Source organism: Leuciscus leuciscus (assembly GCF_965113295.1).
Source record: "Leuciscus leuciscus genome assembly, chromosome: 20".
Taxonomy (NCBI): Eukaryota; Metazoa; Chordata; class Actinopteri; order Cypriniformes; family Leuciscidae; genus Leuciscus; species Leuciscus leuciscus.
In genome coordinates, this window is record NC_138744.1 from 12554590 (window position 1) to 12571791 (window position 17202).

At 37.6% G+C, this 17202-nt stretch overlaps 2 protein-coding genes across 12 annotated transcripts in view; both read left to right on the top strand.

Moving 5' to 3' along the window:
• The window catches only part of ptk2ab (protein tyrosine kinase 2ab), a 65365-nt gene extending 57463 nt beyond the window's left edge, over positions 1 to 7902 (top strand). For 6 of the 11 annotated variants that reach the window (XM_082149041.1, XM_082149039.1, XM_082149037.1 and 3 more), the window contains 6 exons: positions 1591 to 1653; positions 3377 to 3416; positions 4103 to 4221; positions 5856 to 6011; positions 6900 to 6980; positions 7078 to 7902. In XM_082149041.1, the coding sequence (XP_082005167.1) occupies positions 1591 to 1653; positions 3377 to 3416; positions 4103 to 4221; positions 5856 to 6011; positions 6900 to 6980; positions 7078 to 7290 (672 nt within the window). In that variant the 3' untranslated portion in view covers positions 7291 to 7902. The remainder of the gene's footprint in view (positions 1 to 1590; positions 1654 to 3376; positions 3417 to 4102; positions 4222 to 5855; positions 6012 to 6899; positions 6981 to 7077) is intronic. The other 5 variants (XM_082149033.1, XM_082149042.1, XM_082149040.1 and 2 more) reach the window with 1 other exon arrangement.
• A 1733-nt stretch (positions 7903 to 9635) lies between these two features.
• The window catches only part of ldlrad4b (low density lipoprotein receptor class A domain containing 4b), a 51245-nt gene continuing 43678 nt past the window's right edge, over positions 9636 to 17202 (top strand). Inside the window, exon 1 of the mRNA XM_082149565.1 lies at positions 9636 to 9803. The gene's annotated coding sequence lies outside the window, so the exon portion shown is untranslated. The remainder of the gene's footprint in view (positions 9804 to 17202) is intronic.

Sequence of the window (17202 nt, forward strand, 5' to 3'; positions counted from 1 at the left end):
AATGCTCTTGGTATTTGTGTTTAGGCTGTAATGTGTGTGTGTGTGTGTGTGTGTGTGTATATATATATATATATATATAAAATATGCTAAATCATGAACACAATGATGGGGTGAAATGGGCTGTGATGCATGGGGCGCCAGGTAAAATCTTGCCTAGGGCAGCAAATTGGTCAGGGCCGGCCCTGCTCACTGAAGCAGTGTTTCTCAAATAACCAGGTCAGTGAAGATTATTAGTCAATAAATATTATTGTATACAGTGCATGAGTTGTGTGGCACCTATTATGATGCTGTTTATTTTATTTATTTATTTATTGGAGCTTGGCAGCCATTGTGTGAAAAAGAGGCGTCTCAATTTTTCTTTTGTGTTCCACCGTTAGCAAATAATGACAATTTTACACACAAATAAGATCCAAATAAAATCTATATGACCTAAAAGCCAAAAAGAAAAAGAAAAAGAAAAAAATCATTAAAAAGGTTACATTCTTACAGTTTTTGACTCTTACAGCCAATGTGTGACCTTTTTTCAAAAAGCTAAGGATGGTTAAAAACTATTTGCATGCCCATTAAAGTTTTTTTGATGCTGTGAGTGGAAGAATGAGTTTTTGATCCCGGCCGTTTGATACAGGTGCCGTTTTCAGGAATTCCTCAGTAATGAAGGGTTTTGTTGGCACTGAGGCATGAGACGAGTAAACTCAACCTGACCCGTATCTGCTGAAAGTTAAATTACTGATCACAGGAAGTTTTCATCTCTTCACAGATGTTATACTGTATGTGAATGTGCATGAGGAATAATGGGAGGGAAAGAGAGAAAACACTGAGCTAGGGAATGAGAGAGAGGAGGAGTAGTAGAGCAGAAAAGGGCTTGGCTCCGTTGAGTTGAGGCTCGTCGACTGTGAGTGAGTCAGTGTGTGCGTTTAATATGTCTCACATCCAGGAGACGAGTCACTCCACACACACACTCTGACTTATCCCACACACACACGCTTGCTTAATGGAGATCCACTCTGTGCTCTGCTCCATGCTTAAGAAACGCCAGAGAGAAACACTCACAGGAACAGAAAGGAAGATGCAGGTCTTTAAATCCTGCTTCGGAAAACTGGTACGGTAAACTTGGAAAAATTGGAAGGGGAGGGTGCCGTTTCAGTAAAGCTTGAAGTGTGCAGATTTTACGCTGTTTTTATTTCATCTTTAAGGGATCTTGAACTGTCATGGACTTGTTGTCAAAGTGCTGTAAATGAGTCTGATTGGTTTATATTCATTTGATTTATGGATGCTTTATCGTTGTCATTTTAAGGAGTAGGAACAGACATACGGTTTGTGAGCAATACATATGATGTGATTTATACGCAATGAACATGTAAGACATTATTTTTGGAGCATCGTGTTTTGCCCACAATGAAATTTCCGTGAGATCACATCAAATGTGTTCTTATTGGCTGTTACTGTGCAAATTACTTCTCGCTGGAATCTTGTTGTGTCGCTCCAGGTCAGGACGTGGTGTGAAGTAGCACAATACATGTGACAGACATGAATTTAACGAGGTGTCAAGTTTGACCGTCTTTCTCCTGTCTGTGTGTTTGTGTGTGGCAGAAGCCTGATGGGAGAAGTTCCAGAGGAAGCATTGACCGTGATGATGGAAGCCTTCAGGGACCAGTGAGTTTCTTCATTTTCTTTCTTTTTGTTGAAATACTTTACCGTTTGAATGTTTGAGGTCAGTAAGTACTTTTTTTTTTTTTCAAATAAATATTAATACTTTTATTCAGCAAGGATGCATTGAATTTAACAAGAATGCATTGATGGTTTACTATTGAACTTTTTATTCATCAAATCAGCAAATTAGAATCATTTCTTTAGAGTCATGCGACTGAAGACTTGAGTAATGAAAATTCAGCTTTTCCATCACAAGAATAAATTACATTAGAAATACAAATAGAAAACAGTTGTAATATTCTAATACTTTGTAAATAATAATATTTCACACTGATTTTACTGTATTTTTACTGTACTTTTGAATGGTAGTGTAAATCTTTATAAACATAATGAAATGTAATGTTATGCAAGGTCATTTAAGGTTAAAGGGATAGTTCATTAAACCCATTAACCCCTTTTTGTTTTACATGCATGTGTAAAACAAAAAATGTAAAATATGTGTACTCTTTCCATGCAACAGAAGTTTATAGTAGCCATATCTCTCAAGCGAGAGTTAACCATCTGATCAGATCATGTTAAATATAGTGGTGTTCCCACTCATGGACATCTGCCGTAAATTATTTTGTATATGGGCGGCAACTCGCTCGCTGTGGGGGAATTCTGTACATGCACAGGAATTTCACTTAAATTGTTTTCAGTGGGAGACTGAAAGATTGCATGTGAAGATTATGTTGTATGATATACAACTGTGGGCAGTGCTGGGTTAGATTACTTACAAACTGTAGTCCGTTACTGGTTCCAAATTGCATGACAAAAATGTTAGTAACGTAATCCATTACATTACACATTTTAGGTAACATAATCAGGCTACTTTTAGTTTGACCAATTGTAACAAATAAAATCTCATTTCGAAATTCTAAAATTTGTTTCCAGTTTTAAAGATTTGAGACAAAGAATAATTCTGATGTAAATTAAGGTTATGATTTTTCTATTGTATGTCACTGATCAGATAAATTTTTTGACATTTAATTATGTGGCTTTTTGTACAGTCAGATGTTCTTCAGGTTTGAGACAAACTTGAGGTGTTCATGCAGCTTAAAAACTGAGACATTCTTAAACTCCTGTTTATTTTTTAATTTATTAAAATGGATATAATATAATAATTTGTAATGATTCTTCATTTTTGGTCTCCACTGATATATGCATTTATTTCGCCATAGTGTGTTTTTTTTTTTTATACATTTTAAGGGTCTGAAGTGTCTATCATAGCTGGATATCTATCAAAAAAAAATTGAATTGGGATAAATGGGGAGACCAAGGACAAGGGCCCTTTTGTGAGGAAACATGCAGCAGTGGACACTCGAGAAACCCAATCTGCTCTGCCCTCCCACTTCTGCTGTTAATACAGAACTGCCACAGATGTTTACTAGTTTTTGAAAGTGTTTCATGCGTGTCATGATGTGGATCTAGAAGAGCAGAACTCCACAGCTGCTCTAGAGTTTGCTTGTCTTCTGCAGTGGTTTTGAATGTCTATCCCGTCCCATTGGGCTGTCCTCTTTGATTCTCTGTGGTCTTGGCAGATGTGTGTGTGTGTGTGTGTGTTGGCATGCCAGGCATCCAGGCTACTCCCCACCCAGACCACAACAACACACATGGCACAGTCTGTCTTGGCTCCTGCATATTTTTTACTGTTTTAACAGTTTTTTTTTGTGTGTGTTTTTTGCAGACTGGAAACCAGCACATCTATCAACCTATAGGAAAAGCAGGTAAGGTATATGCCAGTTCTGTTTCATGTAATACGTCATTTTCGTTTAAAAAATTGAAGTAAGATTCTTTTTGTAAGAATCTTTTTGAAAAGTCTCTTATGCTCACCAAGGCCGCATGATCATAATACAGTAAATAGTGATATTGTGAAATATTATTACGATTTTACGACTTAAGTTACTTGCTTGATTTCTATTTCAACATATTATAATGTATTCCTGTGATTGCAAAGCTGAATTTTCAGCAGTCTTCATGGTCACATGCTCCTTCAGAAATCATTATAATATGCTGATATGGTGCTCAAGAAACTTTTTTTATTATCAATGCTGAAAATAGCTGATTCATTTTTTCAGGACTGTTTTATGAATGGAATGTTCAGAAGAACAGCATTTATTTGAAATAGAAATCTGTAACATTATAAATGTCTTTACAGTCACTTTTAATCAAAATAATAATGAAATAAAAGTTCATTTATTTCAAAAAGACAAAAAATCTCTTGCACTGTAATGTACATATTTTGCCAAGTGTTTTTGAGTGCAGATTGTTTATAAATGGCAATGGATTTGTATGAAAATGTCAATCTGGTCCACTTGAAAATGACTTCCATCTGATGTTGTTGCTTTTCAATGCTGCACTTCTATAAAAGAGCAGATTGAGTTCCAGACTAACTGTTTGTTGTCGTCCTCAGAGCACGCAGCTCCTCCTAAAAAGCCTCCTCGGCCCGGAGCTCCCAGCCACCCAGCAGGAGTCTCCGGACTCAACCCTACAGAGAGCTACAATGAAGGCGTGAAGGTACCAGAACTACCAGTGAGAAACTCACGAGCATTGTGCTTGTGGAACTTTACAGTAATCACTGCTTGCTGTTTTTAAACCACAAAGTTTGAAATTCCACCAAACACACACTGGGAGGCTGGTAAGATTAGCATCTGTACTTGCGGGACGCCTTCAGGAGCAGCTAGCATGCCAACAGATGCCGTTTGCCAAGCCTCATTAAAATCATCCTCATTCCTGAAAACCCCTTTCACATACACGCGCACACAATTGCTCTGCGGGGTCTCTCATAAAAAGATCCCTGCACAGTTTCCATTCCAGCGCGTTTTCCTGATGCAGTGGGTCAGCGTGCAGGGGGTCTCGCAAGCAACAGCAGAAATGCAGTGCGGCATGGAAAATATAATTAGAAACAATGCACGTATAATTGCAATCTGTTTCTTCATTTTATAGTTTTTAGGAGTTTTACCTATGGGTGTGTTTGGTCAAAAAAAAAAAAATGTATTACGGTCCCGCAATAACACTCATCGAGCCCGGTTTTCTTTCTAGTGTCGATTTTGTGTTGTATTTTCAGTTTAAACAGCACGTTTGGGTGGGGAATATTGAAAGGCTCATCCTGTATTCTTTTAAAATAGCTAATAGGGTTTAGTTGTTCCACAATCGGGATGTAGCCTTGCTAGTCAGAGACAAACATTCTCATTATAGAAAGCATTTGATTGGACAAAAAATTTTAAGTAGAAGATGATTTGTCAATATATTAACAAGACAGTTAATTTCTACATTTCTAAATTTGCTAAAAATAGACACATAACTGTAAATTTGATTTTATCGGGTCTTTAAATGTAAATTTGTTATATAACTTCACAGCACTAAACACTCTTAACGTTTTCATGAGGTTGAAAAAAAAAAAAAAGATTTATTCCGTAACTCCAAGCTGTTTTCTCTTTCTTTCGTTGCAGCATGTATTTGTAAAGTGATGTTTATTAATCTCTTTCTTTTTTCTCTTTCTCTCTGCACACTATTCTCTTGCTCTGTGCCTCTGCCCTTCCTCTGTTGCACTGTTTTTGCACTGGTAGCCCTGGAGGGTAAGACCACCTGTAGACAACTCAGTGTTATGTTTCTGTCTGTGTTTATGCCCCCTTTAACCAGTTGCTATGTCATTACTCAACCATATCATTTCGAATCATAACTTAATTATCCACTAAACTGAATTATATTGGCTGTATAGATCACTATGCATGTCCTTTGCTTTTTTAAATAAGCTGTGATTTTAATAATGTGCTTATAGTGCAATCTAGTCTAGTGGAGGTTTTTGATCACTAGACCACTTGGTTGTTTTAAACCAAAATACATGTGTCCCTGATCTCTCTATATTTAAGATGGGGGAACTTTTTGTATTCATTATTTTTGTTGTCATATAATATTTTGTATTAAAAGCAACGGTGGATATCCAATCAGCTCAATATTGTAGGTGGAGTTTGGTCTCCAGTAGTTGCTTATATATTGCCATCTAGTGTGTCAACCATAACACATTTCATTATCACTTATGTCTAGTAACAAGAATTAGATAACACAACCTTCATCTAAAATCCTTTATGTACATTAATACTGGTAATGAAATATTCTTCATTAATGCATAATTTTAAAACATGTTACTTTGTATTTGTCGTTAGATTCAGCCTCAGGAGATCAACCCACCCCCAACAGCAAACTTAGATCGGTCCAACGATAAGGTCTATGAAAATGTGACCGGGCTGGTGAAGGCCGTGATTGAGATGTCCAGTAAAATCCAGCCAGCTCCCCCTGAAGAATACGTGCCCATGGTGAAGGTATGACACAACCTAAGAAATATACTAGATATGTATACTTTAGGGTCACTGAATATGTCATTTGTTGTCCAGAGAGATTATCCTAAAGGGATATTTCACCTATAAAATTAAAAAATTTGTCATCATTTACTCGCCCTCATGTCGTTTTGAACACGTATTTCACTGGAACACAAAAAAACAGGCATCTATGGTGCAATCAAGTTCCTCGCAACCAGTGTTGTTATTGTTTACTAAAACTTGAACTAGTTGTTTTCGGTAATTTAATTGCATCTGGAAATTCAGATATGGCAATGGGTATTTCGTTTCCAACATACCCTGTAAGCGACCAATCACAACAAACTGGGCCATCTTACCAGTCAGACCAGAGGAGGGTCTCAAAAAGGAGGGGTTTAACTTTAGAGAGACTGACTCCTTTATTCAGCCGTTTCAGACACTGAGAAAAGAGATGCTGCAATGTATGAAACATTGTTTTTTGACCTTGGATGCATGTAAACCTGTTGTAAGAGACCTCCAAAACAAAATCAGGAATCTTTAAAATGGCATAAAATTTAAACAAAAATTTGAAATGTTGCCTTGGCAACTAACTGAAATGAGTTCAAACTGAAATACTATCAGTGAATAGACATTTCAAACTACAATGCTGTCATATGACTTTAAAAGACTTTGTATGGACCACTTTTATGTTGTTGTTTTTTTTGTCCTTTTTGGATCTTGACTGCCTGTGGCCACTATAAACTGCCGTTGCATTGAGCAAACGACATGACCTTTAGATAAAGAGTAAATAATGGCAAAATGGTAGTAGAATTTAATGGCAGAACTTGTTTTAAGATGAGCCATTATATCATTTTTGTACTTTAAACATTCTCACCATGAAAATGTGTGTTTCAGGAAGTAGGATTGGCACTGAGAACACTGCTGGCCACTGTGGATGAGACGATACCCTTATTACCAGCTCACACGCACAGAGAGGTAAACTCATTCACAAACTAACCCTAAACACATACTCTTATTCTCAATGTTCTTCCTTCCCGCTCAGCTAACTGTTACTCCCATTCTTCCTCTTCAGATCGAAATGGCTCAGAAGCTTCTAAATTCAGACCTGGCTGAGCTGATAAATAAGATGAAGTTGGCCCAGCAGTACGTTATGACCAGCCTGCAGCAGGACTACAAGAAACAGATGCTAACAGCTGCGCATGCACTCGCCGTAGATGCCAAGAACCTGCTGGATGTGATTGACCAGGCCAGGCTGAAGATGTTGGGACAGGCGCGGCCGCATTAGCCCTAGCAGAAGGACACGACGACGCATGTGACGCCCCGAGAAACACACCAGCACAGACTTGTACACTAATGGAGTCTCATGGGCCCCCCTTCACTACTCACTGACCCTCACGTTAAGCCTGCACGGTAGATCACGGGTACCGTGAGGAGGGCTCCGGATTTATTTAACGGATGAGCTGGACCGGATTGGAGTCGTCACGAGTGAATCTCTTCGAGATCATAGTGGGCCGGTGACTGGATGCTGAGAGGGTGATTCTGAATCTGGGGGCCGCTTTGAGCTTTAAACGTCTCTGGAGGAAAAGAGACACCCTTACACTGTATCTAGTATATCTGTGTTTCATTGACAAGCCCGAGCTCCACAGCCAGACCAAACAAATCTAGATTCTGCTCTAGTTCTGGTTGTAGAATCATAGAAGTTGAGCTGTTTCTGAGACTCTGTTTTGCACAGTAGAACTTGAGTTGGAACTGCATTCGCAAAATCTGGGTTTGATGAGTCTGGTTTTGCATTGCAGACTCGCACGCTTCTCCCTAGGACTGAGAGGGAGAGTGTTGTATATTTGGGCCTTGTGCCACCTAGAGGTAAAATAAAGCTATGACTGAATTAAAAAATGAATGTTGGAGTCATGTTTCCTTGTTTGACCCTGTGAAATCACTTGATGAGTTTTTTCCCGTATATAGTTGGCCCCCTGATGCTGCCGAAAGGGCCCCTTGCCTGATCAAGGCCCTTAGAATCGTCCTAATCTCCCTTCCACCACCCCCCTCCTGTGTGTATTTATATATGTAATGTATGTATATATATATATGAGTTCATGGTTATGGTTTAATCAATAATAAATCGAGACCATGGACTTTATGTATAATGCAGATCATCTGCAGGACATTTCTGCCTGGAGTTTGAGAGACCAATCAGTCTGCTGATCTTGCCAAATACATTTGCATAAATGTGCCCCACAGGAAAATATTTATTCTAGCTACCACATTTAGTTTTAACACCAGTTCTTATTCTTGACAAGCTAAAAAACAGTTTCTGGTCTTCTGGGTGTTGGTTATGCCTTATTAAAGCCAAAAAGAGATTTTATTATTATTTTAATTATGAAGTGATGCAGTAGTAAAAAAAATTTTTATTTTCCATACATATTTTCTGGATGACTGTCCCATGCGCTGCTAAGTATTTATGAAAACTCAGTGTTATGCTGACCAAGTACAGATGAGAACTGAACAGTAAAACCATAATTTCCAACATGCAATAAAGCCTTAAATCGAAATACACTTATCTCAATGGCTATGGAAGCCAGTGTTGTTATAGTTAACTAAAACTGTTCAAAATAGTTTTGGGTAATTGAAATAAAGTTGAAATAAATATAAATATTTAATGAAAAACTAGTCTTGAAATTAGTGATGTAGCTTTGAAATAAAGTTAATTTGAAAATTAAACTGAAACAAATACAAAATACAGTTTTTTTTATTTACGTAATATTTTTTTATTATATTTAATTTATATAATTTCTTTAATTATATATTAATATATTTGAATAATATACATTTAATAAAAAGTTTGAGGTCAGTAAGATTTTTTTTTAAAGAAATTTTTCTGCAATATAAAATAATGACAAATGAATGTAAATTAATCTAATAAAAATGATAAAAACACATGCAATTACTAAAACTAAAGTTAAAATGAAACTGAAAATAGAAAAAAAAAAGCTAATACAAAATATTAATATATTATATCTCTATATAAATAATACTAAAACTACACTCAAAATGGAGACCGAATATCTGGTTAAATCGGTAAGAACAAAATCATGTCACCAAGCATATAACAACCATCTTAATAATAAAAATCCTTATTTGTGCAGTTTTTTATTTTGAATCTTTTAAGAAAATGGAAATTCTCTTGGATTTTCATTTATTCAACGAGTAGATATAGTGGCTTTAACCCCAAAACATATTACGTTAATTCCAGTAGGGGGCGGTATATGAATACATTTAATATCACTGCTGCCCTTCAGGCTTGAATATGAATGTCTAAATGTAAGTCGGGCGTGCAAAAAACATCATAGGAAAATGAATTAAAACTGACATTAAAACTAAACATAAAGCGGTTTCATTTTACAGTATGGTAGAAAGTGTATTGTTTAAATTCAAACTAAAATCACGCCCCAATCTAATATTAAGCTAATTTCCCAAAACTCACATTCAAATCTAGAAAGTGGTTCAAATGCTCACGATACAATCAATGAAGTAAGTTTTTATTTGATTTGATTTTTTACTGAAACTCTTATTTTGAAGACCGGTATTGCGAGCTTGAGTTGAGTCTCTTATTTTGAAACTCCATCAGTGATCGTGTGTTCCTGCCGCCAGCTTCACTCTCCACTGTGCGCCTGATTATTTTTATGCCGTCGAGTCTGGCGGTGAAATCCAGGTCATCTCCGCCGGATCAGCAGCCAGCACGGCTCAGGCTTCTGCTCTCCGCGGACTCATGGTGCCATTTCCTGATTCCTCTTTGCAGAGGTAAGGAGCTGATATTCTCCTCGTATATGTCTGGTTTTGTGCAGATGGCATCAGATGGGTGCGTAATGGTGCCAGCTGTGCCAGTGGCCCCGCGGATATAGAGAGGAGCGCAGCGGGTTTAGACCGGGGCACAAAAAGTTGCTGGGACCCTCTGACTTCATATGCAGCCAGACAACTACAAGCCAATGATCGGGCGGTTGCGCTACACTGTCATATTTCTATACTCGGCTAGATCAAATCATTTATCGGAGATATATTAGAGAGAAGTGGTCGTGCGTTAACGGAGAACACAGCCGGTTGCTTTAACGGGACCCTGCATGTAACCCAGTTCTTCATCCAGACATAATAGGGCTCATTTTGGCCCAGACAGCGTGAGCTATCTTCTTTATTCTGCCATAATGAGCTAATTATCAAATTCTATGAATATATGATACTTTTAGTTTTTTTTTATTATTAAAAATACATTACATTAAAAACAACATGTTTTGTTAATACCAAAGATGATTAAACTTCTGTTTACAAGTAGTTTTTCTTTATTCATTTTGATTGGTTTGTATACTTTTTATTGCAGTTTATTTATATATATATTTTTAATATTACATGGATGTGAAATTTAGATATTTGTTAAAAAAAATAGTGGCTTATAGTGGCTGCTATGAAAAAATGTGCATTACAAGATCAATAATAGTACTTTTTATTTATATATTATAAATTTTATTATTTGCAATCCAAGTTACATTTTTAAGGATAAAACTACAAGTTATAATATAAGCATTATTAGAATATATATATATATATATATATATTTGAGTCATGAGATGGAAGTAGCAGTGATGGAATCATCCAATCAGAATTTTTTTCCAGTAATAAAATGAAAAATATATTCATGTATTTCTGGCTCACCCTGGCTTTTTTTGAGAGGTAATAATAATGTATTAATTTAATGTGCAGGAGTTATGGGCTGCTTGTCTTGGACTTGATGGATAGTCATTTTTTGTCAGACACTCATTTTATATCACATTTGCTCACTTGAGGCTTTGATATTTTACTGATCATGTCACTTTTGAGCTCCAGAAAGATTGAAAATGTTCTTAATGTGTGTATCAAGAAGATTGTGAAATGTCAAAATGACCTCTTAGTAATGTCAGCGATGTCCAAAGCGGTTAACATCCCATTATCCAAGCTTTATTAATTGGTTGTTAATGTTTTCTGCATGTGAGACCGAGAAGGGGACTGTGAGTGTGTTTGTGCCCTCTCGTCTGTCTGCCTGCGTGTGTGTGTGTGTGTGTGTGTGTGTGTGTGTGTGTGTGTGTGTGTGTGTGTCTGTCAGCTGACCCTGTCCAGACTTGGACTGAGTGTGCTGCCAGTGGCTGTCGTGACTAGTGTTCGGCCCAGTTTTAGACTCCACTCTCTGTGTCCTTTCCTGTGCGCTGCAGGTTCTGGCCCAGTTGAGAGACACAGACATGATTGTGTCATACGCTGCCAGAGTCCAACAGAGCGTTTATTGTTGCTTGAAGGCATCTGACGCTTATTTCTCTTCTAACTTCTTGTCTGTGGCATTCAGTCATTGACTCCATGTCCTGCTTGTCTCTAAGGGTCGTTGCCTCATGTTCATTTATGAATGTGAGCCGTTCCCCCTGAATGACGTTTATCGACACAGAAGGACACTTTCCACTCCTGAAAAATGAGCTTGTGTCCCAGCTGTGATGTCATCCGCTCCAGGCAGACAGCGAGGTGTGTCAGAGTGTCGGCTGATGGATCTGCCGTGGCATCGGGCCAAGTGTAACAGTGAGTCGTGGAGGCGCGTGGAGCTCAGGGACTGAAGAATGATAAATCGGTCCAAAGCGTGAGAGAAGCTTAGCAGGACTTGCGGTGCATCAGCACCTGTCTGCCTGCACAAAACACTCTGTTGGCCACGGATAACAAGTTACCCAGCAAGCTTGCTGAGTGACCATAACAGGGCAACAAAACCCCCCCCAAAAAAGTTTTGTTCCTTTAAAAAAAATTGCACTTTTAAATAGTTGATCAATATAAACAAAATTACAATTTATTATTCATTGACAAGGATTTTTATTAGGGATGGACGCACAATATACCAGTAAATTGTTTCAGTTTATTTGTATTGGTGTTGGATATTTAAATGTACATGCTCATTTTCACAATTTTTAAATTGACATACATTTAATTTACATTAAATTTAAATTGACATACTGTACTGTAATCTACTGTAACTGTATCTTTTTATTCTTAATTTAATAATGTTTTACATCTGAAATAATTTTAGAATGTATTATTTTATAATTAAAATATCTACTAAATTATTTAATATTAAAATGATTTATTAATTTAATTACATATTATATTTTATTATATATTATTGTAAAGAGTGTTTTAATAAAAAAAAAAGTTTTAATAAAACTTAAATATAATTATTAACAAAATAATTCAAAAATAAATATCCATTTTTCATACTTTACAATACAGAATGTTGTGATACTCAAATTCATGTATATTACTAGATTTTATTTGTGTTTTATTTATTATTTATTTATTTAGACATAAATATTATAAAATCTTAAAATCAGCCATAGCAAATTTCAATAATTATCTGCTTTTCGGTATCAGCCAGAAACGTTCATATTTATTTTGTTGCATGCATAGAGGTTTGAGTATATTTTAGTGGTAAAGCGCAGTAAATGGAGCATTATCCTGTTGATGTGTGAGTGATTTGAGGCTGAGAGCTGGGACAGCAGCCCACTCCAGACCGGAACACTCACTGCTTGTGGGAAGAAAGCTTCCTGTCTCGCTGAGAGCCGTCTGTCTGACGCGGAGTCATCGTACGCCAAGCTTCCTGTCTTGCTGCGAACCACATCATCTGGCCTCTGGCACTGAAACGTCAGGTGGCATAAGGGCTTAGGGTAGGGGCCGCACACGCTGAACCGGGATCAGCTGTTGTTCTGCAAACCCTGCTGTCTGTCATTATCTGACACGCTGCAGAACTGGACTCGGATCAGTGCAAGAAGGAACACCCAGGAGGATCTTAAAATTACTTGCACCCCCTCAGAACATACTTCGACTGGAGAGGAGACCACGCAGCCAAAAAGAGCGGCCCTCGGGCAGCGGTCACAGTCGGACACTTATGGATCCATCCGTGGAAAAGGTCACGCCACCTATGTGTCGTCTACTTAGTCTCCATTGTAATAAAATAAACCATTGTTATTTTGCATAAATTAGGTGCAGTATGTCTATGTTTTAGTAGCAAATCCTGTGCCAGTGCTGACTTTTTGGGATTCAGACAAGACGGCCTCTCGCAGGCCTGAGACCAATCCTTATGGATGATCCCAGAACAGAGGCATATGGCAGAGATGTTCCAATAGGGCTGGGGTCCCTGGTTGGCCACCTGTGGTGTGGGACAGATGGAGGCATGCTGGGGCATGAGGGGAACTGCAGTCCTGGCGGAGCAGAGATAAAGACACTAACTACCGCTCAGCTTGTGTCATTGCAAGAGCTTAATTGGTCTTTTTTTACTTTATTTTTGGACCTTTTTTTTTATAGCAGCAGACTATATCTGCAGTTTGCCCCCTAGTGGCAGTCGCAATGAACTTATTGACCATGGTATGCTTGATGCAGTGATGACTTATTTTTGCATGCCAGCCCGGAAGTTAGCATCACCCTGGTTTCTTTGACAAAAGTAGGATTTAACGTAGATGTAAACGTAGACTATAAGCAAACTACACCACAGGTGCATGACATCACTATCACTATGCTTGTGACAGCGCTTTCTTTATTTAAAAAACATTTCCCTGGAAGTTTGAGTTAGAATATTTTGCAAGAGTGGTGCGTTAATATAAACCCAATGAGGCTGTAAAAGCGGACTATAGGTGAGTTTTCCTGTTCGGTGTGATGAAGTTTAATGTCCTGACAACCTCCTTCGTCCCATTTATCTACACAAAGTAATTGGTAATTCTCACATAATCATCCTTTTTTTTTTAATGCCTCCGAAGTCTGATCCAAAAAACTCCCGTCAGAACTTATTTCTGGTCTGTAGTGTTACAAATCGCCATCTGTCAGAGCTCTATTTTCCATCAAAAATAACAACATAACTGCTCTCCGGAAAATTAGGCTCCTTTTGACATGTTTAATAACTGTAGTTTGATCAGTTGGTAATGTTTGAAGTCAGAAAAACATTTGTCATGCTATTGTGATTTATGATCAATCATTGGCATCGCTGTTATTATTTAGTACTTTGTCTTGTATGCGCCTATTTTTAACCTTTTAATGGAGACTGAGATTTGAGTGAGAATAGAAACCCACTGATGCTGTGGGGGTTCGAGTCCTGTCTCTGTCTCTGTCTATCTCTAATGCTTCAAAGCTGATCTCTGTTCTGATACAGGACACTGCAGCACTCTGCACCAAGCTCTCTCTCTCTCTCTCTCTCTCTCTCTCTCTCTCTCTCTCTCTCTCTCTCTCTTTCATTCTCTCTTTCTCTCTCGCGCTGCAGCTTGACTTTGACATCAGCTCTTCTAGAGGACATTGCAAACACAAACTTTTAGGCCTCTAATTATTTACTGCATGTTTAGTTGTCCAAATCACCCTTCACAGGTCTGGAAGAAGGTGACCCGTCATATTAACCAAACAAGTCAGACAGAGGAAACATCATTTTGAGGAAATTGTTAAGATCAACCTCAGTGTCAATCAAACAATTGAACTATAATACACTACCATTCAAAAGTTTATATTTAAAAAAAAAACAAAGACAGTAATATTGTGAAATATTATTACAATTTAAGATACATGTTTTCTATTTTAATGTATTTTAATATGTAATTTATCCCAAGCTGAATATTTTGCATCATTATTCCAGTCTTCAGTGTCACATGATCCTTTAGAAATCATTCTAATATGTTGATTTGAAACATCAAGAAGCATTTATTGTTATTATCGATGTTAAAGGGGTCACATAATGTCATTTTTGTACAAGCTAATATGATTCTTTAGGGTCTAAATTAAAAGTTTGTAATATACTTTAATTAAAAATTCTCATTAGTATTGTAAGAAAACACTAATTTTACCTGGTCAAAAACTCTCTGTTTTCAGCACGCCGTTTAAGTGCGTGTGTCTTTAAATGATAATGAGCTTTGCTCACTCTGTTCTTTGCGCACACTGTTTGTAACACAATAACACAATAACCATCACGCGTCGTTCATTATAAACGTGGGATTATGAATTATATTGATAACGTCGTACAAAGAAAACATGCCCTAATGTACCCTGAGTGTAAAAATAGCCGCATTCATCGTGAAGCGTGCAAGCGATTTGCAAAGATTAATATAAAGATTAATATAAAGGTCAATAAAATGTTACACTCACTTCAGTTCTTCTGGAGGTGCAGTAGGAACACGAATAGTTGGTACTGATCCTTTTTTTCAGGAGCAGCTTCTTGGCAAATAACCAGCTTTTTACTGATCCTCGTTTGTAAAGCAGTCTGGTGAAATGATTCGCGCAAACATGAAAGCATTGACGTTGATCGTGGGGAATATTCCCTTCGGAAACAAACTGTATGATATATACAGTATGATATATAATATAACTCAATATGACTGCTGTGTTCTTTATTACACCCAAGAACAGAACTCCACAATCGCTTAGACACCATTCTACTCAGTGTTCCAGCTATCAACAATGAACGCGCCGGTCGTGCTATGATTGACAGCTCGGTCACGAGGGCGCAAGGGCGGGTCTGTGTTGAAACGCTGCTGTCAATCAACCATCGTGGGAGGGGCGTCGATTTTGTGACGTCACAATATCGAACAGCTTGATTTGAGATGGAAGGAAACGTATAAGAAGATTAAAAAAAAAAACACTGGATGGATTTTTATCATTTTATGATGGTTGTGTACAGGCACTGCCAACACACATTTCAGTACAATCAACTTGTAAAAGTGCATGTACTAGGGATGGGCATTCGATTAAATTTTCTTAGTCGATCGTCGGGAGAATTAACGATCGACTATCGATTAATCATTAATATTTTTATATTGAAATTCATTATTTCTTTACATTTTTATAAATTTAAAAATGCAATGAAAATACAAAAATACAGTTTGTTTGTCCTCGATGAGATCTTTATTACAAGAAGATCAACTTGTGGCAGTGAAACTGGACGTTCGGTAGACTTGAAGATTCCTGCGGTGCTCTAAACCAGCGGAACCTGCAGCTGCGAGCACCCATGGCCACTTCATCCGTTTTCTGTGATCGGATAGCTATCCGGTCGTGAAAAGACCAAATCTAAATGCCCTCCGAAACGCATTCGAGACGGATTTAAATCCGATCGCTCAAACCACTTCAGGAGGAGATCTGAGACGCATTCCAGACGAAACTGGACAAGAGTAAATGCATCTGGTTGTTGAAACCACATATGTACATTTGACTTATCCCAAAAATGATAAGAAATAAACGTGTGAGAGCGTGTTATAGGCTATATGTCATGTTATATCCAGATATGACGACGCTACTTCAACACGCATCACCACAGATGAGCATCTATTCATCAAGCCAACGTGCAAACTATCGCAAATCAAAGTTAAAGTCATTCATCAACACACAATCATCTTCATTAAAAGTAAAGAACCGAAATGATCTTACCAGGGCTGTTGCCGCAATATCTTGTTGCGGTCTTTGATTTAGAAATTTTCGCTGATGATCAATAAAATGCAGCTCATATCAGTTGCTTTCGATGACGTGCAACAATTTAAATATGCATATAGCGCGGGAATTCAAGATCGGATTTATATCCGTTTTGCAAAAACACATTTATGTGACCAGGAGTAAATGGAATCGTTTTGATAAATCAGATAGCTATCCGATCTGAGAAAACGCATGAAGTTCCCATAGAACTTCTGCACCAGTCTACTGATTTCTGTTGAGAAAGATAAGCATGTTGACATGATCTGGGATCAGACGCGACCGCAACCTGGTGACAGCCAGTCCAGCCGCCGAAAACACCCGCTCTGAGGGGACTGACGTTGCCGGGATGCGCAGGTACCTCCGCGCTAAAATTAATTCCATTGCTTCAAGACTCACACTACGCAACGCAACCTGCATTAGTTTAATCGATAACAAATAAACGTGATCGACGAAATTCTTAACGATCAATTATCGATCATCGATTAATCATGCCCATCCCTAGCATGTACCATTATATGACCCCTTTAAAAACAGTTGTGATGCTTAATATTTTTAGTGGAAACCATTATGCATATTATTTCAGGATTCTTTGATTAAAGGGATATTCACCCAACAATGAACTTTTGTCATCGTTGTTCCAAACCTGTATGAGTTTCTTTCTTCTGCTGAGCACAAAAGAAGATATTTTAAAGAATGTTGGTAATCAAACAGT